The 27,463-nt window shown below is 44.4% G+C and overlaps 1 protein-coding gene across 1 annotated transcript in view; it reads left to right on the forward strand.

Moving 5' to 3' along the window:
- The window catches only part of LOC306912668 (piezo-type mechanosensitive ion channel component 2-like), a 46,579-nt gene that overhangs the window by 12,717 nt on the left and 6,399 nt on the right, over positions 1–27,463 (forward strand). Inside the window, exons 17-43 of the mRNA XM_079489058.1 lie at positions 2,120–2,215; positions 2,300–2,480; positions 2,705–2,791; positions 3,974–4,130; positions 4,306–4,402; positions 5,002–5,167; positions 5,339–5,428; positions 5,684–5,757; positions 6,331–6,396; positions 6,623–6,732; positions 7,601–7,724; positions 8,178–8,267; positions 9,192–9,358; positions 10,781–11,808; positions 13,890–14,306; positions 15,067–15,168; positions 15,504–15,660; positions 18,110–18,292; positions 18,384–18,555; positions 19,228–19,324; positions 19,871–20,018; positions 21,246–21,333; positions 22,162–22,288; positions 23,110–23,268; positions 23,417–23,564; positions 25,160–25,348; positions 27,033–27,125. Of these exons, the coding sequence (XP_079345184.1) occupies positions 2,120–2,215; positions 2,300–2,480; positions 2,705–2,791; positions 3,974–4,130; positions 4,306–4,402; positions 5,002–5,167; positions 5,339–5,428; positions 5,684–5,757; positions 6,331–6,396; positions 6,623–6,732; positions 7,601–7,724; positions 8,178–8,267; positions 9,192–9,358; positions 10,781–11,808; positions 13,890–14,306; positions 15,067–15,168; positions 15,504–15,660; positions 18,110–18,292; positions 18,384–18,555; positions 19,228–19,324; positions 19,871–20,018; positions 21,246–21,333; positions 22,162–22,288; positions 23,110–23,268; positions 23,417–23,564; positions 25,160–25,348; positions 27,033–27,125 (4,613 nt within the window). The remainder of the gene's footprint in view (positions 1–2,119; positions 2,216–2,299; positions 2,481–2,704; positions 2,792–3,973; positions 4,131–4,305; positions 4,403–5,001; positions 5,168–5,338; positions 5,429–5,683; positions 5,758–6,330; positions 6,397–6,622; positions 6,733–7,600; positions 7,725–8,177; positions 8,268–9,191; positions 9,359–10,780; positions 11,809–13,889; positions 14,307–15,066; positions 15,169–15,503; positions 15,661–18,109; positions 18,293–18,383; positions 18,556–19,227; positions 19,325–19,870; positions 20,019–21,245; positions 21,334–22,161; positions 22,289–23,109; positions 23,269–23,416; positions 23,565–25,159; positions 25,349–27,032; positions 27,126–27,463) is intronic.

The following is a 27,463-nucleotide window of genomic DNA, read 5'->3' on the forward strand; positions in this document are numbered from 1 at the left end:
TCCAAAGTGTAGGGTCAGATGCATGATCGTTTTATACAGGACAACACATTTCGGCCATCAGCCCTCAGCTAGCGTTGACTTTGTATCATCTCTGAAGAATTAAGGCTGTTTGTCTGCATGGCATTTTGCCTTTCTACTCTTCTAGGACCTTGAACATTAGAACATTTTGCCTTTCTACTCTTCTAGGACCTTGAACATTAGAACATTTTGCCTTTCTACTCTTCTAGGACCTTGCACATTAGAACATTTTGCCTTTCTCTTCTTTTAGGACCTTGAACATTAGAACATTTTGCCTTTCTACTCTTCTAGGACCTTGAACATTAGAACATTTTGCCTTTCTCTTCTTTTAGGACCTTGAACATTAGAACATTTTGCCTTTCTACTCTTCTAGGACCTTGAACATTAGAACATTTTGCCTTTCTACTCTTCTAGGACCTTGAAGAGTAGAACATTTTGCCTTTCTACTCTTCTAGGACCTTGAAGAGTAGAACATTTTGCCTTTCTACTCTTCTAGGACCTTGAAGAGTAGAACATTTTGCCTTTCTACTCTTCTAGGACCTTGAACATTAGAACATTTTGCCTTTCTACTCTTCTAGGACCTTGAAGAGTAGAACATTTTGCCTTTCTACTCTTCTAGGACCTTGAAGAGTAGAACATTTTGCCTTTCTACTCTTCTAGGACCTTGAAGAGTAGAACATTTTGCCTTTCTACTCTTCTAGGACCTTGAAGAGTAGAACATTTTGCCTTTCTACTCTTCTAGGACCTTGAAGAGTAGAACATTTTGCCTTTCTACTCTTCTAGGACCTTGAACATTAGAACATTTTGCCTTTCTACTCTTCTAGGACCTTGAACATTAGAACATTTTGCCTTTCTACTCTTCTAGGACCTTGCACATTAGAACATTTTGCCTTTCTCTTCTTTTAGGACCTTGAACATTAGAACATTTTGCCTTTCTACTCTTCTAGGACCTTGAACATTAGAACATTTTGCCTTTCTCTTCTTTTAGGACCTTGAACATTAGAACATTTTGCCTTTCTACTCTTCTAGGACCTTGAACATTGGAACATTTTGCCTTTCTACTCTTCTAGGACCTTGAAGAGTAGAACATTTTGCCTTTCTACTCTTCTAGGACCTTGAAGAGTAGAACATTTTGCCTTTCTACTCTTCTAGGACCTTGAAGAGTAGAACATTTTGCCTTTCTACTCTTCTAGGACCTTGAACATTAGAACATTTTGCCTTTCTACTCTTCTAGGACCTTGAAGAGTAGAACATTTTGCCTTTCTACTCTTCTAGGACCTTGAAGAGTAGAACATTTTGCCTTTCTACTCTTCTAGGACCTTGAAGAGTAGAACATTTTGCCTTTCTACTCTTCTAGGACCTTGAAGAGTAGAACATTTTGCCTTTCTACTCTTCTAGGACCTTGAAGAGTAGAACATATTGCCTAGAATATGGCAAATGGGCCCCAGCCTAATTTACAGTACGCTAATAAGACGTAGCCTAACAAGGTGTTCTTTGTATCGAGTTAGACAATAAATAATATGTTTATTATTTAATGTCTATTAGACAGTAAAACGAACACAGTTAGTACTCTATACCCTAAGTATACAGTACACAATAAGTCCTGCATAGTATAGGCTAATAAGGAACCAGATAATACGTAAAAGCATAATTAGAAACAACGTTCTTTATTATGCTTTTAATTTATATTATTTACACTTAATTGCTGGGACATTAGGGCATATTAGAACATATTTGTATTGCATATTGTACACAATCATCCTTCCTTTGTCATGGAAGCTGCATGTACATTATACAATTATGCTATTAGGCATTTCCATTAGAAATAAATAATATGTTCTTTATTCTGCATTTATTTCATAATGTCCACGTACTTGCGGGGCATTATAGCATTATAGTAAGTCAATTAGGCTGCAACCGTAAAATGCTATGCAGACGATCACTGTTCTATTGAAACACTTCACCAGGATATAATTCAACTGTACTGAACGTTTAATGTGTGTGTGTGTATGTGTGTGTGCGTGTGTGCGTGCGTGCGTGCGTGCGTGCGTGCGTGCGTGCGTGCGTGCGTGTGTGCGTGCGTGCGTGCGTGCGTTTGTAGAGTATCCATGGAGACGTTCAGGGTGGGATTCTAACGTGATTAAATGGTTGTTCCTCCCCGATCACCTGACGCCTCCAAATGCTCTGTTCCTGCTCTGTAAGAATTATAATAATACAATAATAACAACAATAATAATAGTAACATATAGCTATATTTAACGTATATTTCATTGTATTCCAGATGACTTTGTGCTGCTGCTAGCGGCCTCCATACAACTCCAGGTGTTCGAGGAGGAACAGGAGTTGGCGGTTCGACTCCTGGCTGGAGACAACAATGAGTTGCACAGGGAGGATGACGGGCAGGCCTCTGAGCCAATCAGCGAGCTCCATTTAGACCACGCCCCTGACTTCATACGCTGCAGGTCTGTCTGTCTGTCTGTCTGTCTGTCTGTCTGTCTGTCTGTCTGTCTGTCTGTCTGTCTGTCCGTCTGTCTACCTTTGATTAATGTCTTTCCACGTTGATTCAAGAAATAATGGCCACAGTAAGTTGTGTGTGTGTGTGTGTGTGTGTGTGTGTGTGTGTGTGTGTGTGTGTGTGTGTGTGTGTGTGTGTGTGTGTGTGTGTGTGTGTGTGTGTGTGTTACAGGACCTATCTGGACATGATGAAAGTGTTTGTGTTCAGTTACCTCTTCTGGTTCGTACTCACCATCATCTTCATCACTGGAACCACCAGGTACACGCACGCACACACACACACACACACACACACATACACACACACACACACACACACACACACACACACACACACACACACACACACACACACACACACATAGTCCTCTGGTTCTTGTATTCTGGCACCGCTGAGCGATAACTGTTGCTGTAGTTGATCAATTCCCTCTGAAAGTGATCACACCGCACCCATGGTCCCATCTATATTATTTTACAATGTATCAATGTGTCCAGTAGAGGGCAGTGTGACACTTCTGAGAGGTGAACGCTGCGGGAGTAAACATCTAAATAAATCAGCCCTACTGTACTGTACTGTACTGTACTGTACTGTACTGTACTGTACTGTACTGTACTGTACTGTACTGTACTGTACTGTACTGTACTGTACTGTACTGTACTCACCTTTTCAACTACAACAGAATATTTAGCTACAGGCTAGTACGGGCGGGGACTATCGTTTAGGAACAGTTGAGTTGGAAACATTTTTAAAACCACATACTGTAGTGTATGTATAATTTTCCATTCCACGACAAGGGCGATTACGATATTATCGTAATCGCCCTTGTCGTGGAATGGATGGCTGCTTAAGCCCAACGTAAAGCTTCATCAATTAACCTTTATTGATTCGATAAATCAAGTGCAGCTCAATGTACTTCACAGAAGCATTTTTAGACAGATAAAGGGAATACATCAAAAATACATTCAAACACAATGCAGAAACCAGAAAGCAAAAGCAATTAGTACAGGCAATCTATGGAAAAAAGGGGTCAACTTTTTTTGTTTCATAAACATGTCAGTACTAACAACATATCAATGGTCATCACAAATGTGATGGTTATCACATTTGGACAAGTGGCTATGGCCGTCTTCAGCCCAAGGATTGTTTTTCGTGCAAAAAACAAATGCTTGTAATGGATTCAGAATCATGAAAAAACCCTAGTTTGACATGTCACATGCTACTTAAATCAGAATTACATTTTGAGAATATTTGCCTTATATATGGTACGTCACCTATTCTAGCAATTTTCAATATGTTCCACTACTGGGATTTCTTAGGACTTTTGATATAACTACCGGTAATATATTCATGAAACAAAAAAGGTTTCTGTTGCAATTCGTTTGAGGTTAAACCCTAAATTGCCTGTAATAAATCATCACCGTTGTTGTCGCCGTCTTTTAGGATCAGCGTGTTCTGCTTGGGCTATCTGGTTGCCTGTTTCTACTTCCTGCTGGTGGGCGGAGACTTGCTGCTCAAGCCAATCAGATCCATCTTGTTGTACTGGGACTGTCTGATTGGCTACAACGTCTTCGTCATCACCATGAAGAATATACTGTCGGTGAGACACGTGCGCGCACCGGTGCTGAACAGTAGCTGTAGTTAATCATTGTAAATAGTTCATTTTGAATCGATTCCTCTAAATACTGTCTGTCTGTCTGTCTGTCTGTCTGTCTGTCTGTCTGTCTGTCTGTCTGTCTGTCTGTCTGTCTGTCTGTCTGTCTGTCTGTCTGTAGATCCTAGCTTGTGGCTTCATAAAGTCTCTAGTTGTGAATCACTGTTGGTTGATTCAACTCTTCAGCCTTGCGTGTACAATCAGAGGATATGATAAGCGTATGTACCTACCATCTGCCTACCTACCTACCTACCTACCTACCTACCTACCTACCTACCTACCTACCTACCTACCTACCTACCTACCTACCTACCTACCTACCTACCTAGCTAGCTAGCTAGCTAGCTACCTACCTACCTACCTACCTACCTACCTACCTACCTACCTACCTACCTAGCTAGCTACCTACCTACCTACCTACCTAGCTGCCTGCCTGCCTGCTTGCCTGCCTGTCTACCTGCCTACCTACCTAGCTAGCTACCTATCTACTACAATTGCCTGCTGTACTTGCCTGCCTGCATGCATGCCTACCACCTACCTAATTGCCCACCTATTTTAAAACTTCAACTTTTTTCACTGAGTCAATAGTTGTGTAGGCTATAGTTTTCATTCTACAGTAGCTATGTGCTGTCCTGAATGTTGTGAACCTGTGTAATATTCTGCCTCTTGGCCAGTGCATGTACAAGAGATTACAGATTAAATAGAAGTTATACTCCCTATCTAACTACCCATCTGCTTACTTATACCTGCCTGTCCGCCTAACTACATACATACCTACTTCCATGGTTGTGTGTGTATGTGTGTGTGTGTTTCCTAGCCAGCCCGGCGAGCAGTAAGCAGTGTGAGTTGCCTAGCGACCAGGCGGGGGTGATATGGGACAGTATTTGTTTCGCCTGTTTGCTGCTGCAGCGTCGCGTCTTCAAGAGTCACTACTTCATTCACGTTGTGATGGACAACAAGAACTCACAGATACTGGCCTCTAGGTACCGTACCGCAACACGCACATGCACGCACACACACACACACACAAACGTTTTATTGCTATTTTTTTTAAGTGATAGTTTGTTCAGATAATTGATTCTTCTGGCGTGTGTGTGTGTGTGTGTGTGCGTGTGTGCGTGTGCGTGTGCGTGTGCGTGTGCGTGTTTGTCTAGGGGTGCGGAACTGTTTGAAGCATCAACAGTGAAATCGGTCAGAGCCCGACTGGAAGTAGAGAAAAACTCTATGGACCTCCTCAAGAGACAGTAAGACACGCACACACACACACACACACACACACACACACACACACACACACACACACACACACACACACACACACACACACACACAGACACAGACACACACACACACGCGCACTCCCAAGCGGCCTCTCTACCTCCCACACCTGCGCATACGATTGCAAATGGCTTCATGTGGATTAAAGACTGGCGGTTTGCTCTGGCAGTCAGCCAAACAGATAAAATGAAAACGATGTTTTGAACTGGGTTTTTTTTCAGGATGGAGAGAATTAAGTCTCGTCAAAAAAAGTTCAGAAGAGGAAAAGAAAGATTGATGACGTCACATACGGATGGTAAGATATGATACACACACTGAATAGTGAATACTGAATAGCACTCTACACCAGTGGGGTCCGGGGACCCCCAGGGGTCCTTCAGGTGGTTCCAGGGGGTCCCCAGCAAAAGTAGTTAATTATAGCATCGCAAGTACCTGAATGTTTTGGAAAATATTGAATAATTTACTTATTTTCTTATTTATTTTTACACACATCTTCTCAACTCAACTCAAAATGTATTTATATAGCACATGTTACAACAATCAATAGTCGACCAAAGTGCTGTACAGGTTAAAAACAGGAAGGATAAACAAGAAAGGCAAAAGAAAGACAGATCCCTTTATGTCCTGGTGTTATCAAATATCTCATTGTGGTACGTTGATTTCTCTGATGTTTAGTCCTGCTGTTATCAAATATGTCATTGTGGTACGTTGATTTCTCTGATGTTTAGTCCTGGTGTTATCGACTTGTTCAACATGACAATATATTTATCTATATTAACAAAGCTGTGCGTGTGCGTGTGCGTGTGCGTGTGCGTGCGTGTGTTGCGCGTGCGTGCGTGCGTGCGTGCGTGCGTGCGTGCGTGCGTAGGTCAAGAACACAGGAAGGGGCGAGGCCAGAAGGACTGGTCGAGACCCTGGGCTGACCACGCTTCCAGTAGGTCACATGATGTCTGTCTGTCTGTCTGTCTGTCTGTCTGTCTGTCTGTCTGTCTGTCTGTCTGTCTTTCCTGCCTGTCTGATAAATTACAACATATGATGTGTGTGTGTGTGTGTGTGTGTGTGTGTGTGTGTGTGTGTGTGTGTGTGTGTGTGTGTGTGTGTGTGTGTGTGTGTGTGTGTGTGTGTGTGTGTGTGTGTGTGTGTGTGTGCGTGCATATCAGTGGTACGCAGTGGGAACTACTTCATGTTCGAGACGGACAGTGACGAAGAGGAGAACGAGGAAGAGGAGGAAGTGAAGCGGGCGGAGACTCCAGAGAAGTCGGCCTTCCAGGTGAGCTCACCGACTCACCGCCACGACACTGGCCTGTTTCCATGGCAACTGGATCCAAACAACAAGAAAATAATAGAAATTGATCATCATCATTTCATTTTTTTTTATTTTTTTTTATTCGCCCACTTTATCCCGATGATGGTTGGAGAGTGACTTTAACCCATTTAGGACTAAAGCCGTTTCTAAAAATGACTTTTTTCTGAATTCTTTAAAATATTAATTACAAAATTACAAAAATGTTATGCTGATAATATACTGTATATAGAACAACAAGAACCCCAAAAGGGGTTCATGTCCTGAATGGGAACTGGCTAGGGGTGTAACGATATAGTAACACACGATATAGTAAGAAAAATCGATTTTAATTTCAAGAAATGAACGCGTCAGGCCAGAGCCTATATGTGGCATGCGCCTGCCTGGACCACTAGGCCAGCGGGCGCCCCCTGAGCACTTTAATTATAACGACAACTCTAAAGGCCAATGAGAGGCGGGAGATTTTTTAGGACCCGCGTAGAAGTTGAGGGGCGTAGACGCAATCGAGCGCGGTCCCGTGAAACTTGTCGCGCCCGTGCTCGTTTGTGCGGATGTGGTCAGCTTTTTTTCCACGCTATGTGTTTGCGTCAGACTGCATGAGACCGTAGCACGATCCCCGCTGATCCAAGCGAGAACGCCTGTGTCACGCGCTCCCCGTCTGAAACAGCCTTAACTCTATCATTCACCATTGAAATTGTTTTATAGTTGGTGTGAACTCTTAAACCTGTGTGTCTGTCTGTCCATCTGTCTGTGTGTCTGTCTGTCCATCTGTGTGTGTGTCTGCCTGTCCATCTGTCTGTGTGTCTGTCTGTCCATCTGTGTGTCTGTCTATTAGTTTGTGTATCATGCTTGGATAACAGACTCCAAAACGGCTCTGAGAGCTCGGAACCCGAGACGCAAGACAAGGAGAAAGGAGACGAGGAAAGAGGGTGCGAGCAGCAAAGGAGACATGCAAGGAGGTAAGGAGACCTTGTCGGGTCTCTGCTCTACACGTAAAGTTATGTCTTGAGACAACTTGTTGGATTGGATTGGATTGGATGGGATGGGATGGGATGGGATGGGATGGGATGGGATGGGATGGGATGGGATGGGATGGGATTGGATTGGATTGGATTGGATTGGATTGGATTGGATTGGATTGGATGGATTGGATTGGATTGGATTGGATTGGATTGGATTAACCACTGTTACTGAACAAACAACATACTGTAGCAACGATTACTATCTGAATATAGAGCGTTTTAGAGCTTTAACCTTTTCTCACACACACACACACACACACACACACACACACACACACACACACACAAACCTAAACAATACCCATATATCACTTACATTACCTTTGACAGTGTACTGACGACGTAAGCCAATATTTTGCACTGTGTGTAATGGCTCTATTTGTCTCCTAGACACTGGAGTCATTGAAGAGGAGCAGGAGGAGAGAGAGGATGAGGAGGAAGAGGAGAAACGGGAGGAAGATGAGAGAGACGATGGTCCAGGTGATTGTGTTCACCACAGCCTTGGTTTCGTCGACTAATACTATGACGGAAAACGTTCGTCGACTATACCTTTTTTCACTGAGGAAAACTCAATTAAAACTAAATAGAAACTATAAGCTATGATGACAAAAAATAAGACTAAATATTCTGAGAATTTCGTCGACAAATAAAAACTAGAATTGTAGGGAAATTGTAGCGGAGAAGAGATCCAGTGGAACTAAAAGAAGACAAGTAATTTTTTCTGTTTGGTTGCGTGCAGGTGTTATTGTGCTCTGAAAATAGCAGATCTACAAGCTTACAACTGTTTGTTTTGGAGAGGTTTTAAGTTCCTTCAGAATATTTATCCTTGTTGCATTCCAATTGGTCAGTACACACGCATGCACGCTAGTGCTTTTTTTTTTTTTTTTTTAAGATATGTCTTTGCGGCTTACGCCTTTTATTGGTTTTTGAAGGGACAGACAGTAGGCTGACAGGAAACGGGAGAGAGATGGGGGAAGACATGCAGTAAAGGCCGTGTTGGGATCGGGAGTCGAACCCGCGGCACACTGCGACTGGATTACCAGTCGGGTGTCCAGACGGTTACGCCACCGCCTGGGCCACGCTAGTGCTTTAAGCAACTAGTCGACTATTCAACGACTAGTAAATCCACTAGTCGACCTTGTTGGTACTAGTTGACTAGTTGATTTTTTATTTTTTTTAGGCCTCAAGATCAGCTATATTATAGTTATAGTCACCAAATGTACACAGTTTTTAAATGTACAACTATTGTAAAAAGAAAAGAAAAAAAACTAGTCGACTAGTAAAAAGTGAAAGCCCTAATGCACGCACACAACCACTGTTTTATTTTATTTTTTCTTATCATTTTCTTATCCTTTTCTTTAATTGCGTGCGTGCATGTGTCTGTGTGCGCGTGCGTGTGTGTAGACACAGTGCTGGGTCGCGTCTCCAGCGTGTTTAGGTTCTGGGTGGTGTTGTCGTCGGCCGTTCTGGAGTCTGTGACGTCCTGGGTGAACTCTCTGTGTCTGGAGCACACGCACATCTCTACCGTGCTGCGGATCGAACGCACTATGTTACAACAACAGTACAGACAGGTACGCAACATCTACACAAACACGCTCACACACACACACACACACACACACGCACGCATGCATGCACGCACGCACCGTCGCAACACAATATCTACACAAGAGCAACACACCCAAATCTCTACCATACACTGACACCACGCTTGACAGGAACTCCCAAAAACGTCACATCCGGTTTTAGCCTGGGGTAAGAATTTTCTATGGCTGCCAATGCAACTTGGTCCAATCCTTAATCACATACGGACAAACATCTATGCCGATGCTATCTAACTTGCGGAGGTAGCGTGCCTTGTCCACGGGCAACAGATCTTTCAACGTATGGCATTGCAAATACGTTTGATAATCTCTACTCTGCTCAATATTGTTTTGAAAATGCCGCAAATTGCATTGCAGTGAACGAGCGCAAATCACAACTTCCCCCGGTTGTGGGCGGAGTCACAGTTTGAGGCGCTGTTTACGCGCCGTGGTGTCAGTGTATAGAAAGCTGCATCTTAACACACTGACTGCTATTGACGTATATACGTGTTTACATCTGTTGTCTGCGATTGGCGTATATATATGTTTTTTAGTGCTTTATATGGATCTGAAACGGCACCGCTAAAAACAACTTTTTCCCCTGAGCCGGTTGCTAGGCAATGTCTTTCTGTCCCCTGCAAGCACGGTACGTGCTCGCGCATGTGTAGACTACTAAAATAGGAACTTCTCTGGCTCTTATCTCGAAAACTACGCCGATGTCCGTTGTGCTTATCAGACATCCGAGGTTCGTATCTGATTTCTGATTTTTCATCACACCTCGATCAAAATATAATCATTTCTTCAATGGAGGTCTTCGAGCCTCCTCCGAGTGGGGGCACTTGAGTAGTAATTCTGGCCCCGTGCAAGGTAATTACCACTTACCACCCGCAGTCAAAGTGTTAATAGAACAATACAGACAGGTACTAAATCAATAAGCTACAGTACAAGAGGCTGTGGTTTACTGTGCATTTTACCGTAGCTGAAAGGCGTAGGAATCCCGCTCTACGACGAACTCCACTTACCAGTTGAAAAAACGAATCATAAATGCTAATGCAGCATGGAGGGGAATGGAACTGGTCGGAATAACGTGTTCCTTCCACGCGCTACGTCCGGCCAGGGAAATTCCCCCCTATCGGGTGAAAAGAAGCAGCTTGGACTCCTCATGCATAGAAGGAGGCATGAGGTCAGTCCGCTGCCCCACCCAGGTTGGCAGAGGAAGTGTAGCGCCCAGGATTACATTAGATAATTGACACTGGGTGAAAAAAACTGGGTTGCAAAATCGTGGGATAAAAAATTTAAAAAAATAAAAAATGCTAATGCATCCATGGAGTGGAACAATGGATATTGTAAACAACTTTTTATAATCTATACCATTGTTGTTGTTGTTAATATATTGCTCATTTTTACCAGGGCAACATACCATCAAGAGAGAGTATCCATGGTTACTACCGACTTCATATGTTGAAGTCATCGAGGGAGGCAGGCTTGGACTACACTACTCTTGAGGCAGAGGGGCAGATGGACTACACTACCCATGAGGCAGAGGGGCAGATGGACTACACTACCCATGAGGAAGACTGCCAAACAGACTACACTACCCATGAGGAAGAGGGCCAAACAGACTACACTACCCATGAGGAAGACTGCCAAACAGACTACACTACCCATGAAGCAGAGGGGTTGAGGGACTACACTACCTATGAGGCGGAGGGACAAATTGACTACACTACCCATGAGGCAGATGGACAGATGGACTACTCTTCCCAAGAGACAGATGGACATATGTACTACACTACCCATGAGGCAGATGGACAGATGGACCGCTTTACCCATGAGGAAGAGGGCCAAACAGACTACACTACCCATGAAGTCGAGGGGCAGAGGGACTACACTACCCACGAGGCAGAGGGGCGGACTGACTACACTACCCACGAGGCAGAGGGACGGTTACATTACGCTACCGAGGGACATACCACATTTGTAAAGGAGAGAGACGATATCACAGAGACAGGTTCACCACAGACCTGTAAAACTACAGGGACTGACATTAGAACTGCATCGACTGATCCTGGGTCAGCAGTAGATGTTCAATCGCAGACAATAGATATTCAGTCAGAGACAATAGAAGCTCAATCAGAGACAATAGAAGTTCAATCAGAGACAATAGAAGCTCAATCAGAGACAATAGAAGCTCAATCAGAGACAATAGACATTAAATCACAGACAACAGATCTTCAATCTGAGACAATAGAAGTTGCAGACGTCCAATTGGATGTCCTTTCAGACACAGCAGATGTCTCGGGTGAAGACACGTCCCATGCAGATTTCCCAGAATCCCCAGTGTCTAAGACCAGTCAGAGGCCACGCCGCAGACTCTTCAGGATGGAGGGAGTGGACTTGTCCTCCTCAACGGATGGACAACCGAGTAGACCAGAGAGGTGAGACCGTCCGTCAGTTTAGGAGAAATCATGGTTCAGTGGGACTTTAATAAACATAGGAAAACTGTCCAAAACTGAGGGGCGACTGTGGCTCAGGAGGTAGAGCAGGTCGTCCAATGATCCATGGGTCGGCGGTTCGAATCCCGGCTCCTCCTGTCTACATGTCGAAGTGTCCTTGGGCAAGACACTGAACCCCAAATTGCTCCCGATGTGCTGGTTGGTACCTTGCATGGCTTCCGCCGCAATCGGTGTATGAATGGGTGAATGTAATGCACAATCTATGTAAAGCGCCTTGGATAAAGGCGCTATATAAAAAAATGCACCATTTACCATTTATGTCCATAGGGACTTTAATAAACATAGGAAAACTGTCCATAGGGACTTTAATAAACATAGGAAAACTGTCCATAGGGACTTTAATAAACATAGGAAAACAGTCCATAGGGACTTTAATAAACATAGGGAAACTGTCCATAGGGACTTTAATAAACATAGGAAAACTGTCCATAGGGACTTTAATAAACATAGGAAAACTGTCCATAGGGACTTTAATAAACCTAGGAAAACTGTCCATAGGGACTTTAATAAACATAGGAAAACTGTCCATAGGGACTTTAATAAACATAGGAAAACTGTCCATAGGGACTTTAATAAACATAGGAAAACTGTCCATAGGACTTTAATAAACATAGGAAAACTGTCCATAGGGACTTTAATAAACATAGGGAAACTGTCCATAGGGACTTTAATAAACATAGGAAAACTGTCCATAGGGACTTTAATAAACATAGGGAAACTGTCCATAGGGACTTTAATAAACATAGGAAAACTGTCCATAGGGACTTTAATAAACATAGGAAAACTGTCCATAGGGACTTTAATAAACATAGGAAAACTGTCCATAGGGACTTTAATAAACATAGGAAAACTGTCCATAGGGACTTTAATAAACATAGGGAAACTGTCCATAGGGACTTTAATAAACATAGGAAAACTGTCCATAGGGACTTTAATAAACAGGGAAACTGTCCATAGGGACTTTAATAAACATAGGAAAACTGTCCATAGGGACTTTAATAAACATAGGAAAACTGTCCATATGGACTTTAATAAACATAGGAAAACTGTCCATAGGGACTTTAATAAACATAGGAAAACTGTCCATAATAAACAGGGAAAAAAGGTTCACCTGACTTTAATAAAAATTGGTCGGGGGACTTCAATGAACAGGAAAAACAGGAAGGGCTTGCCATACATAACAGATCTACAATCACAATGCATCATGATAGCAATAATTAGACCCCGCGGGGAAAGGGCTTAAATGGACACTTTTTGGAAGGATGTTAATGACGACTAGAAGATTTAGAACACGTTCCTGGGGTCTTTATGTGTGTAATATGTAGTTTTAGATATTTTAGATTTCCTCAGTGTCCATGATGTCATGGACCCTGGGCTCACTTCCTTCCTGGACTACAATTCCATAATGCTTTGGTTCACTGCTCCTCCTGTAGTCCAGGAAGTAAGTGAATATGTAAAACCACATATTACACACATAAAGACCCCAGGAAAGTGTTCTAAATATTCTAAACGTCATTAACGTAATTGTTTTTCCCAAAAAAGGTGAAGTGTCCATTTAAGCCGTCCATTTGTGTGCATTTTTGTAATTTTTTTTGCAAAAAGTGTGTCCCTTAAAGTGTCTTGCTCAGGGACACCTCGACACTTTGCCGGGACTGGGAATCAAGCATGGGACCTTCTGCTTTCCAGGCGGGCTTTCTACCCCCAACATGCAATGCCATTATAAATTGTGTACGGGGGGTAATGGTACTAATAAATGAATGAAACATAAGAAAAATAATGTAACATTTGAGGTAATGACATCAGCACCACAGTAATCACAGTAAAAACACTACTTCACCTGTCTGTCTGTCTGTCTGTCTGTCTGTCTGTCTGTCTGTCTGTCTGTCTGTCTGTCTGTCTGTCTGTCTGTCTGTCTGTCTGTCTGTCTGTCTGTCTGTCTGTCTCTGTCTCTGTCTCTGTCTCTGTCTCTGTCTCTGTCTCTCTCTCTCTCTCTCTCTCTGCAGTCAGTGCACAGCTACGTTCTCCCGCCAGGGGACTTCGGACAGCACCAGGGAGGAGTTGAACCAGCAACCTCTTCCTCCTCCCACCTCCTCCTCCCACCCTGGCCCTGAATCATCGCATCACTCACACACACATCACTCACACACACATCACTCACACACGCATCACTCACACACGCAGCAGCAGGACGCAGCAGCGGCGGACGGCGGCATGTGGAGCCCGTCGTGCGTGACCCCCTCCTCGCTCCTCTCGTCCCCTCTGCTCCTCCCCCCGTCCTACAGCCTGGCTCTGGGGCTAGATCTGCAAGACCACGGAGGGGACGCCGCCGCCATCGACTTCCTGTCTGAGCCCGCCACCTCCGCTTGCTGCTCGCCCCGGCCCACCCAGGAGCTAACCGCCAGCGAACTACTGAAGAGCAGGTGCGAACACGCACGCACAGTGCAGACACACACACACACACACACACACACACACACACACACACACACACACACACACACACACACACACACACTTTACAATTTAGGCATTTAGCAGACACTCTCAATCCAGAGCGACTATCAGTAAGCAAGAACATAAGGTCATCAACATCAAATGCGTAGAAATAGTCATCTAGGATCAGATAAGTAAACCAAGAACCTAATTCAACCTATCATCAATCTAGAAGTAGAATGTCTGTACATTGAAACTATAAACACTAGAGGATGCCGCACGCACGCACGCACGCACGCACGCACGCACGCACGCACGCACACACTAGGGCTGTCAAATACACAATCAAGCCTCCGATAAATTGGCTTTAGATAGATGTTCTATTGGTTAGGTATTAGTGTTGATAGTACAGTGGGTATTTATGTTGTTAGGCTTAAATTAGGTATGGTATTTTTAATCTGTAGGCAGTTGCATGTTTTTGTCATTTTGTTGTTGTGTGATGTCCGTAGTCCCATATATTTGTGTATATGTGGGACTACGGATGGAAATGAGCTTCTAGCTGAATCCGGCACGTTTGCATGAGATCGTGTTCAGTTGATTGGATTCTTGCACGTGTACTGAATGTCCATTATCCTTCACTGTCCCAACAAATAAACAAATCAAGTAAGTGAAGCAAGTACGCGTTGTGTCGTCATCATCATCGTACTTTGACTTGACTGTGATGTCATCTGTGATGTCATCAAACAGGATGTACTATGACGTGGAACTGGAGGAGTCAGATGGTTTCTATGGCAACCAGCCACAGCTGCTACAACTCTGCTATGCCCTCCACAACGTACTTGTTGCTAGGTAGGTAATGCTGCTCACTTTCTCCCCGGTTGACAAGGTCATTGTTTGACGTTGTAGTTTTTGTTGCTCAGTAATTCTCTTCTCTTCTCTTCTCTTCTCTTCTCTTCTCTTCTCTTCTCTTCTCTTCTCTTCTCTTCTCTTCTCTTCTCTTCTCTTCTCTTCTCTTCTCTTCTCTTCTCTTCTCTTCTCTTCTCTTCTCTTCTCTTCTCTTCTCTTCTCTTCTCTTCTCTTCTCTTCTCTTCTCTTCTCTTCTCTTCTCTTCTCTTCTCTTCTCTTCTCTTCCTCCCCTCCCCTCCCCTCCCCTCTCCTCTCCTCTCCTCTCCTCTCCTCTCCAGATCAGAGTCATTGTGTTATCTGGTGATCATATTGAACCACATGGTGTCATCCAGTTGCATCACCATGGTGCTGCCGGTGTGTGTGTTCCTGTGGGCCATGTTGTCTGTCCCACGGCCCACCAAGACCTTCTGGATGACTGCTATCATGTATACCGAGGTACCACACCTGCACGGCACGCACACACACACACACACAAGTACACATACCACACATATACACACAAGAACACGTACCACACGTGCACGCACGCATACACACAAGAACACAGTACGTGTTCTGGTGCGATGCATTGCGACCGTGTACTGTAGATCTGCTATTGTCACAAGATGTAATAATAAAGCAGTGGTTTTCAACCCTTTTCATATCAAGGCCCATTATTTATCCGGCATTTGTGTGCCGGAACACCATTTGATGACATTTCTCAGACCCGAGACTTCAAATATTTTGTTGATGAGATTTTGTACACAATTCCGTGCTGTATTGAGAGACAACAGGCAAATGTTGATCAAAAATAACAATTATTGGCCTGGGCCATAGTTTAGTGGTCCAGGCACCTTGGCTGGTAATCCAGTCTGGCAGTGTGCCGTGGGTTCGACTCCCGATCCCGACGGCCTTCACTGCATGTCTTCCCCCATCTCTCTCCCCATTTCCTGTCAGCCTACTGTCTGTCCCTCCATAAAATATATAAAATAACTATAAAAAAAAAACCCCGTCCACCAGTGGCATCATCGATGGGGAATCCAAGCTAATAGAAACTTTCTATTCCTGAAAAGTTGCAATGCGATAATGGAAGAAAAAAAACCTTACGGGTCAATTTGGTTTCATTTTGCGCTCTCAAGAGTTAAAGATCTATAAGGGTCCATTTGGTCCATTCTCCATCATTTAGCTGGGGGGGACCACCTGGAACCCCCTCAAGTGGTTGAAAACCACTGTTAATAAAGCACAACCTTGAAACTTGTCCGTCCTTCTGTCTGTCCGTCCGTCTGTCCGTCCTTCTGTCCGTCCGTCCGTCCGTCTGTCCAGGCTTCCATAGTGGTTTATGTTTATGTTTATGTTTATTACGGATCCCCATTAGTCCTCACTACAGTGAGGACTACTCTTCCTGGGGTCCGAACACTCATACAATCAATTTAAAACGTAATACAAAGTATTTTTTCATTACATAGTTAAAAACAAAACAAAAGAAAAACAATTGAAGCTTTCTGTCTTCATCAAAACCAGAAAATACACCACACTACAACAAATCTATACAACAACTTTACAAACATTGTATATCCCATCAACCGAATCAAACACTCACCAATCTAACCAAACACTATTTCTTTCCTAATCACTGCTGCCTTCAATTTCTTTTTAAAGCTTGATTTATTCTCTATATTAATAATATGAGGCGGGAGCTCATTCCAATGTGCTCCTGCTCTATACATTACTGTTCTCTTAAGTGCATTTGTTCTAGGTATCAAAGGTGGAGTAAAGTGACGACCAACAGCCTGTCTGGTGGCATAGCTATGTCTAGTATTGGTGGGTTGTATCTGTAGAAACAACTGTGTAGGTTTACCAGAATGATATATATTAAACAGAAATGTCACAAGGCTACAAGCCAACCTTTGATCCACTCTCATCCATGACAGGGCAGCATGCATCCACTCAACACTAGTTCTCCCAGAACAGTGCAGAGCGAGGCGTGCTGCCCTGTTCTGAGTGAGCTGAAGTTTTTCCAAATCCTTTTTTGAAGCACTAGACCAAATTGTTGGGCAGTAATCAAGACTGGACAAAACTAGTGATTGTAATACAAGTTTAACAGTTGAACTAGTCAACAGATGTGCTCCTCTTCTTATCATTGAAATGTTTCTACTCATTTTAGATACCATTTTACTAATTTGCATCGACCACGAAAGAGTTTCATCAATAATCACGCCCAACAACTTGGCCTCTTTAACCTGTTCAATAGCAGTACCTTGTAAAACCAGACTCAGTTCAGGATTAGATCTCAGCATATGTCTAGAACCCAGCATAATACTCTTTGTTTTTAAAACATTCAGTTTTAGCCTATTTTCAATGACCCAGTTAGAAACCAGCATTAACTCCTCTTGTAACAGCATATTAACAGAAACAGAATTTTCATTTGATACATACATTGTAGTGTCATCTGCATAGATTTCCATACATGCACTTTTTAGTACATGTGGTAAATCATTAACAAAGATTGAGTAAAGCAATGGACCTAGGCAACTTCCCTGGGGGACGCCACATTGAGGAGTCACAATCTCTGACAATGTACCATTAAACACTACACATTGTTGCCTGTTGACCAAATAACTTTTCATTAATTCAATAGCACTTTCTTTAAAATGATATGCCGATAACTTCCTGAGCAGCAACTCATGATCTATCACATCGAATGCCGCACTAAAGTCCAAAAGCACAGCACCCACCATTGACTTCTTGTCAATATTTTTAAGCCAGTTGTCAGTTAGCGCTGTGAGTGCTGTGCCTGTTGAATATCCAACCTTATATGCATGCTGACACTCAGAGTTAATGCTGTATTCTTCAAAATAACCTTGAATTTGTTGATATATAACTTTCTCCATCACTAACATCACAGGCTTCCATAGTGGTGAAGTATTTCTTCCAGTTCGGGTTCTTCCCGTTCAACCAGAACGTGGAGGTGGACCGCTCCAAGCCCTTCCACCCGCCCAACATCCTGGGAGTGGAGAAGAAAGACGGATATGTCTACTACGACCTGATCCAACTGCTGGCCCTGTTCTACCATAGAGCTATACTGAAGGTACAGACGCACGCACGCACGCACACATGCACGCACGCACACACGCACGCATTTTTGACCAATGAGACTGAGGCTGCGTTTTTTGTTACAGAGCCACGGGCTATGGGACAGGAATGTTGCCATGGAGGCCGACACCCCTCCTCACCATGGTGGGAACCCCTCCTCTGCCCAGCATCAGGAGGACTCCACTACCCATAAAGCCTTACAGCGACATCCCAGCAGGCGTGGACGCCTCGGCTCCGCCTCCCTGCGTTCACCAGCTGGTAAAAGTCTATCTGACATTCATGAACAAATCAGAACTCCATATTAACGGGGGCCTGGTGGCACAGACCCTGAGTTTGATTCCCGCTGTGAGCGCTGGGGGCGTGTTCTCTCCTCTGTGTCATCAGTGCCCATACCCTGGGTGGGGTTGGTCTTTCTGTGTGGAGTTTGCATGTTCTCCCCGTGTCCCCAGGTACCCTCACAAAAACATGCAGTAATCCTGGTCTCTAACTCTCTATACTGCCTCCCCCTGGCCAGCCCGGGCAGGGCACCTGATGGGAGGGGAAAGGAACTGTTTCATGGAATAACGTGTTCCTTTTTACGCGCTACGTCCAACCAGGGAAACTCCCTCCTGTCAGGTGAAAAGAAGCGTCTTGGACTCCTCATGGATTGAAGGAAGCATGAGGTCAGTCGTTGCTCTCCCCAGGTTGGCAGAGGGATTGTAGCGCCCAGGATTACATTAGACAATTGACACCGGGTGAAAATTTGACACTGTGGGATAAAAATTATTTAAAAAAAGGAACTCCATATTAACATATCCCATACATGTGTGTGTGTGTGTGTGTGTGTGTGTGTGTGTGTGTGTGTGTGTGTGTGTGTGTGTGTGTGTGTGTGTGTGTGTGTGTGTGTGTGTGTGTGTGTGTGTGTGTGTGTGTGTGTGTGTGTGTGTGTAGGTAGTGTATCTTCTCATAGGAATCTCAGTAAATCAGATCTACTTCTGGAGAAGCTGAGAGAAACCTTAATCAACATCAAAAACTACACTGTCAGCAGGTAACACACACACACACACACACACACACACACACACACACACACACACACACCGTGAATACATCAACATATGTGACCAGATTTGACTGAGAGCCTGCCATCGCGCAACCTCCAGCTTTTCACCAGAGGAGAAAACGTTTTTATTTTTTAATCCAAAATGAGTTAATGCACAGGCAGACTCTTCACATACTAGAGCATGTCTGAAATAAGTGTCAGAGCTGAAATCGACATGTAAATATGAAATAAATGCTTAAACATGTAGCTCAGTGTAATGTTAGAGTCCACAGAAGTGAACCTGTCAAGCCTGTTTTCTCAACCCGCTGTTTCTCTGCAAGACACTACTCTATAAGCCATATCTCCAAAACTGGTGGGTCAAACTGAACAACCAATATGAAAAAATATCAAAAGAAATCCAATGGCAGTCCCTCAGTCAAATTTAGCCACATATGAACACTGTGTCCCTCTGGAACTACACAGTTGTAGATTAACACTACGTTTGTAGCTCCATAACTTGCTACAATTGTGTGCCTGCGTGTGTGTTTCTAGGTGTGTGTTGGCCTACATTCCGGTGTCGGCGTTCTTCAGGGGTCTGATTGGTCCACAGGCGCGGGCGGTGACCGACGTCTACGTGGTCATGTTCCTCTCGGACATCGTCAACTTCATCGTCATCGTCTTTGGGTTCTGGGCCTTTGAGGTGAACACTGCACTACTGTCACTGTTAGTCGGCTGTTAGTCTTTGGGTTCTGGGCCTTTGAGGTGAACACTGCACTACTGTCACTGTTAGTCTACTGTTAGTCTTTGGGTTCTGGGCCTTTGAGGTGAACACTGCACTACTGTCACTGTTAGTCTGCTGTTAGTCTTTGGGTTCTGGGCCTTTGAGGTGAACACTGCACTACTGTCACTGTTAGTCGGCTGTTAGTCTTTGGGTTCTGGGCCTTTGAGGTGAACACTGCACTACTGTCACTGTTAGTCTGCTGTTAGTCTGCTGTTAGTCTTTAGGTTCTGGGCCTTTGAGGTGAACACTGCACTACTGTCACAGTTAGTCTGCTGTTAGTCTTTGGGTTGTGGGCCTTTGAGGTGAACACTGCACTACTGTCACTGTTAGTCTGCTGTTAGTCTTTGTGTTCTGGGCCTTTGAGGTGAACACTGCACTACTGTCACTGTTAGTCTGCTGTTAGTCTCTGGGTTCTGGGCCTTTGAGGTGAACACTGCACTACTGTCACTGTTAGTCTGCTGTTAGTCTTTGGGTTCTGGGCCTTTGAGGTGAACACTGCACTACTGTCACTGTTAGTCTTTGGGTTGTGGGCCTTTGAGGTGAACACTGCACTACTGTCACTGTTAGTCTGCTGTTAGTCTCTGGGTTCTGGGCCTTTGAGGTGAACACTGCACTACTGTCACTGTTAGTCTGCTGTTAGTCTCTGGGTTTTGGGCCTTTGAGGTGAACACTGCACTACTGTCACTGCTGTTATTGTGTTACTGTGCTCAACGTCAATGTCCCAATTACTTTTTTGTAGGGGCATTCGATCCACGGACCACCATTTGATGAGATTTAGCCTCTCAGACCCAACACTTTGAAGATTTTGTTGTCATTGTATAGGATTTTACAACGATCAAAATAACATTTCTTCTACATTCTCTAATTGTGTAGACTTCTTGTAAATTAACTGACGCAGACCTTTTTAACAATTAACAATTATTTCACTCTTGAGAGTGTAAAATGAAACCAAATGGACCCGTACTGGTCCATTTGGTTTCATTTTCGCTCTCAAGAGTTAAAGATATAATAAGTGTCCATTTGGTTTATTTTTTTGTTTGTTTGTTTTTTAGAGAATATCTTGGTTATAATGACATTGAGTTGAGTTGACAGTGACAATATTCAAATTCTATTGTGTTATAATGTCACTTCCTGTTCTTGCCACAGAAACACTCTGCGGCTGCTGACATAAGTCAGTCTCTGTCAGAGGACCAGGTTCCTGAAGCCTTCCTGGCCATGGTGCTGATCCACTTTGGTACTGTCTGTCTGTCTGTCTGTCTGTCTGTCTGTCTGTCTGTCTGTCGCTATCATTGTTATTGACAGGTGTATATTTGATTATTTGATTGATTGATTGATTGATTGATTGATTGACTGACTGACAGCTACGGTGGTGATTGACAGGTACCGGTATATGTGTGTGTGTGTGTGTGATTGACTGACAGGCACCATGGTGATTGACAGGTATATGTGTGTGATTGACTGACAGGTATATGTGTGTGTGTGTGTGTGTGTGTGTGTGTGTGTGTGTGTGTGTGTGTGTGTGTGTGTGTGATTGACTGACAGGTATATGTGTGTGTGTGATTGACTGACAGGTACCATGGTGATTGACAGGTATGTGTGTGTGATTGACTGACATGTACCATGGTGATTGACAGGTATATGTGTGTGTGATTGACTGACAGGTATATGTGTGTGTGTGATTGACTGACAGGTATATGTGTGTGTGATTGACTGACAGGTACCATGGTGATTGACAGGTATATGTGTGTGTGATTGACTGACAGGTATATGTGTGTGTGATTGACTGACAGGTACCATGGTGATTGACAGGTATATGTGTGTGATTGACTGACAGGTACCATGGTGATTGACAGGTATGTGTGTGTGATTGACTGACAGGTATCATGGTGATTGACAGGTATATGTGTGTGTGATTGACTGACAGGTACCATGGTGATTGACAGGTATATGTGTGTGTGATTGACTGACAGGTACCATGGTGATTGACAGGTATATGTGTGTGTGATTGACTGACAGGTACCATGGTGATTGACAGGTATATGTGTGTGTGATTGACTGACAGGTACCATGGTGATTGACAGGGCGTTGTATCTCAGGAAGACGGTGGTGGGGAAGTTGATCTTTCAGATCATCCTGGTGTTTGGGATTCACTTCTGGCTGTTCTTCATTCTGCCGACTGTAACGGAGAGGTAACACACACACACACACACACACACATACACCAAATCAAACTTTGCCAATTCTTCCGTATAGCTTGTGTGGCCTAGTCGCTTTTTGGGGGGATTGTTTTCATAGACCCGGTTGCTTTTTGGGGGGATTGTTTTCATAGACCCGGTTGCTTTTTGGGGGGATTGTTTTCATAGACCCGGTTGCTTTTTGGGGGGATTGTTTTCATAGACCCGGTTGCTTTTTGGGGGGATTGTTTTCATAGACCCGGTTGCTTTTTGGGGGGGATTGTTTTCATAGACCCGGTTGCTTTTTGGGGGGATTGTTTTCATAGACCCGGTTGCTTTTTCTTTCTCTCGCAAAATCTACCAGCACTGCTCGAGTATCCACGTGATGAGCCTGTAGATTGGCCAGTATTATCGCTACGATCGAACATGTCGACATTTAGAATTTTTATATTTTTAGTCGCAGAGTTCTCAGTTCCTTTGTTTGGCTTCAGTTTACCTATTCCGGTTTTCTAAATCCAAGTGTCCCCTTTACCAAGTCCAATATTTAGAAAATATCGATGTACTGTAAATAGTCAAGTTTTGATGTCAATTATGTTCAAAATACAAAGCATTGCTTCGTACTCAATAACATGTAGCTTTGCTAGTCATGATTTTTAATTTAATTTAGCTCTTTACAGATCAGCAGTTACAAGTAAAGTTTGTTAATGTTTCGTAAATTAAACAATAAGATACATTTTTCCATTTTCCACTTTCTCTCACTTGCCTGCTCTCTCTCTCTCTCTCTCTCTCTCTCTCTCTCTCTCTCTCTCTCTCTCTCTCTCTCCCTCTCTCTGCAGGCGTTTTAATCATAACGCGGTGGCTCAGCTATGGTATTTTGTGAAGTGTGTGTACTTTGGTCTGTCGGCGTACCAGATCCGCTGCGGTTATCCCACCAGAGTGCTGGGAAACTTCCTCACCAAGAGTTACAATTACCTCAACCTGTTCCTGTTCCAAGGGTACACACACATTTCATTTAATTTCTTACAGTTTAATATATATTTTTTAATATATATATAATCTGTGGATCTGTGCATGCGTTCCTGTGTATGTATGTGTGTGTGTGTGTGTGTGTGTGTGTGTGTGTGTGTGTGCGTGCGTTTGTAGGTTCCGCATGGTGCCGTTCCTCACAGAGCTCCGAGCAGTGATGGACTGGGTGTGGACAGACACCACTCTGTCTCTGTCCTCCTGGATCTGTGTGGAAGACATCTACGCTCACATCTTCACTCTCAAGTGCTGGAGGGAGTCAGAGAGGGTAGGTCTCTGTGTGTGCGTGCGTGCGTGCGTGCGTGCGTGCGTGCGTGCGTGCGTGCGTGCGTGCGTGCGTGCGTGCGTGCGTGCGTACCCGGTACCCTCAGCCCAGTCTAATGTGTGTAATGTGTGTGGATCAGGGGTACCTCAGAGGTACCCTCAGCCAAGTGTAATGTGTGTGGATCAGAGGTACCTCAGAGGTACCCTCAGCCCAGTGTAATGTGTGTAATGTGTGTGGATCAGAGGTACCTCAGAGGTACCCTCAGCCCAGTGTAATGTGTGTAATGTGTGTGGATCAGGGGTACCTCAGAGGTACCCTCAGCCAAGTGTAATGTGTGTAATGTGTGTGGATCAGGGGTACCTCAGAGGTACCCTCAGCCAAGTGTAATGTGTGTGGATCAGAGGTACCTCAGAGGTACCCTCAGCCCAGTGTAATGTGTGTGGATCAGAGGTACCTCAGAGGTACCCTCAGCCCAGTGTAATGTGTGTGGATCAGAGGTACCTCAGAGGTACCCTCAGCCCAGTGTAATGTGTGTAATGTGTGTGGATCAGGGGTACCTCAGAGGTACCCTCAGCCAAGTGTAATGTGTGTGGATCAGAGGTACCTCAGAGGTACCCTCAGCCCAGTGTAATGTGTGTGGATCAGAGGTACCTCAGAGGTACCCTCAGCCCAGTGTAATGTGTGTAATGTGTGTGGATCAGAGGTACCTCAGAGGTACCCTCAGCCCAGTGTAATGTGTGTAATGTGTGTGGATCAGGGGTACCTCAGAGGTACCCTCAGCCAAGTGTAATGTGTGTGGATCAAGGGTACCTCAGAGGTACCCTCAGCCCAGTGTAATGTGTGTAATGTGTGTGGATCAGAGGTACCTCAGAGGTACCCTCAGCCCAGTGTAATGTGTGTGGATCAGAGGTACCTCAGAGGTACCCTCAGCCCAGTGTAATGTGTGTAATGTGTGTGGATCAGAGGTACCTCAGAGGTACCCTCAGCCCAGTGTAATGTGTGTAATGTGTGTGGATCAGGGGTACCTCAGAGGTACCCTCAGCCAAGTGTAATGTGTGTGGATCAGAGGTACCTCAGAGGTACCCTCAGCCCAGTGTAATGTGTGTAATGTGTGTGGATCAGAGGTACCTCAGAGGTACCCTCAGCCCAGTGTAATGTGTGTAATGTGTGTGGATCAGAGGTACCCTCAGCCCAGAGGTACCCTCAGCCCAGAGGTACCCTCAGCCCAGTGTAATGTGTGTAATGTGTGTGGATCAGAGGTACCTCAGATGTACTCTCAGCCCAGTGTAATGTGTGTAATGTGTGTGGATCAGAGGTACCTCAGATGTACTCTCAGCCCAGTGTAATGTGTGTAATGTGTGTGGATCAGAGGTACCTCAGAGGTACCCTCAGCCCAGTGTAATGTGTGTAATGTGTGTGGATCAGAGGTACCCTCAGCCCAGTGTAATGTGTGTAATGTGTGTGGTACCCTCAGAGGTACCCTCAGCCCAGTGTAATGTGTGTAATTTGTGTGGATCAGAGTGTAATGTGTTTAATGTGTGTGGTACCCTCCGAGGTACCCTCAGCCCAGTGTAATGTGTGTAATGTGTGTGTTTCAGAGGTACCCTCAGCCCAGGGGACAGAAGAAGAAGGTGGTGGTGAAGTATGGCATGGGAGGACTCATCGTTCTGCTGCTGATCTGCATTGTGTGGTTTCCTCTGCTCTTCATGTCTCTGGTCAAATCGGTGGCCGGAGTCATCAACAAACCCCTGGACGTCTCGCTGACCATCACCATGGGAGGCTTCCAGGTATGACCCTTACTTGACCTCTGACCTTTAGGGCTCTATTTTCGCCCGTGGCCTTACCCCTTATCCCTAAACTTATTTGCCCTTTTTGCTATTTTGAAAAAAAACCTTTTATAATAGTTCAACTAGCCGATCTACATCGACACGTTGTGAGCTTCTAGATTGGCTATCTTTTTTTAATTATGTTTTCGTGCTTTTTGCCTTTATTGATAGATGAACAGTAGGTAGACAGGAAACAGGGAGAGATGGGGGGCTGACGCAAAGTCCGTCAGCGTCGAACCAACGACAGTCTGCCATGCTGGACTACCAGCCATAGATTGGCTATTTGAACTTTTCAAGAATGCTTTCTAATTGAGCTTTTTGTATTATTTTGTGGAAAGACAAATTCTGAACAGAACCGGTAGACGACCAAATTTGCATTATTACATTTGCAGCACTTATGACTGATACATACAAGCCCTGACCACCATCCTATAATACTAACTAGAAAAAGTGCCCTTCTGGGCACAGGTCTCCACCAGGAGGATGTTTGTGTGTGTGTGTGTGTGTGTGTGTGTGTGTGTGTGTGTGTGTGTGTGTGTGTGTGTGTGTGTGTGTGTGTGTGTGTGTGTGTGTGTGTGTGTGTGTGTGACGCGGCTTGGCCTGTTGTAGCGCCACCATGAGGCTGATTTGAAAACTGTCAAGTGGCATTTCTTCCTCAGCCTAGTGGGAATATGCATGCACAGTTTCACCGCAATCGGATGCTGCGTTGAGTAATTGTGGCAATTTGTACAAAACGGGTACAAAGCGGGCTACTCCTGAAAGGTTTAGAAACCAATCGTAGTCAATAAAGGTGGATTATGAGAAATCAAACAAACGCGTCTTGATCACATGACTATGGAGAGCATGTGTACCGATTTGCGTGAAATTTGGATAAAATCTGAAGGTGTAATATTAGAAAATGTGTTTTACATATGTCGGCCTCCTGGTGGCGCTATAAAGAGCAGATGTGAAAAATTCCAGGCAAAGGTTTTTCCTTGGCCTCTAGGGAGTTGGCATACAAAGTTATCCACAGATCCGTGCAGTTAGAGGTAAAACACTTTTCGGCGAGTTGTAGCGCCACCATGAGGCTGAGTTGAAAATGTTCACGTGGCATTTCTTCCTCGACTTAGTGGGAATGTGCGTGCACAATTTCACGGAAATCACACGATGTGTCCATGATTTGCAGCATTTTGTTTGAAACTGAGCACTCCTGCAAACTTTGAAAGCCAATCTTAGCCAATCTGGATGGAGTCTGAGAAATCTGAAAGAGCCGTTTCGTTGAATGGCTCTAGAGAGACTGTGTACCAATGTGTGATGTTTGGACAAAATCTGTAGGTGTACCGTCCAAAAACTTGTTTTGCACAAAGCGGCCTCCTGGTGGCGCTATAACAGGCCGTTCTGGAAATTCTGGGGCAGAGGTTCATCGTTGGCATCCAGGGAGTGTGTGTGCAAAATTTGACATCGACCAGGTTAACGGTGCCGGAGATTAGCTGTTCACAGACGGACGGACACACGGACGGACGGACACACGGACACACGGACGGACGGACGGACGGACGGACGGAGTGCAAAACATACTCTCTCCCCATGCCTTCGGCCTGGTGGAGACAATAATAATAATCATCATCATCGTCATAATCATAAATAACAATGGTATAAATTTCAGCCTATCTTCACAATGAGCGCTCAGCAGAACCAACTGAAGGACCTCACCGAGGAAGACTATCGCTCCTTCATGGGTCGATTCAGCTACACTCCCGTAAGTACAACTGTATTATACACTACGCTCATGTGTAAGTAGTAAGTACCACTACTGCCACCCTGTGTATTTACGGTTATAGTTCCTGGAGGCCTACAGTAGAGAGCACTAATGATGTGTATCTAAACAGGCTGCGTTACAGTTCCTGGAGGCCTACAGTAGAGAGCACTAATGATGTGTATCTAAACAGGCTGCGTTACAGTTCCTGGAGGCCTACAGTAGAGAGCACTAATGATGTGTATCTAAACAGGCTGCGTTACAGTTCCTGGAGGCCTACAGTAGAGAGCACTAATGATGTGTATCTAAACAGGCTGCGTTACAGTTCCTGGAGGCCTACA

Source organism: Electrona antarctica (assembly GCF_951216825.1).
Source record: "Electrona antarctica genome assembly, chromosome: 20".
In the NCBI taxonomy this organism is placed as follows: Eukaryota; Metazoa; Chordata; class Actinopteri; order Myctophiformes; family Myctophidae; genus Electrona; species Electrona antarctica.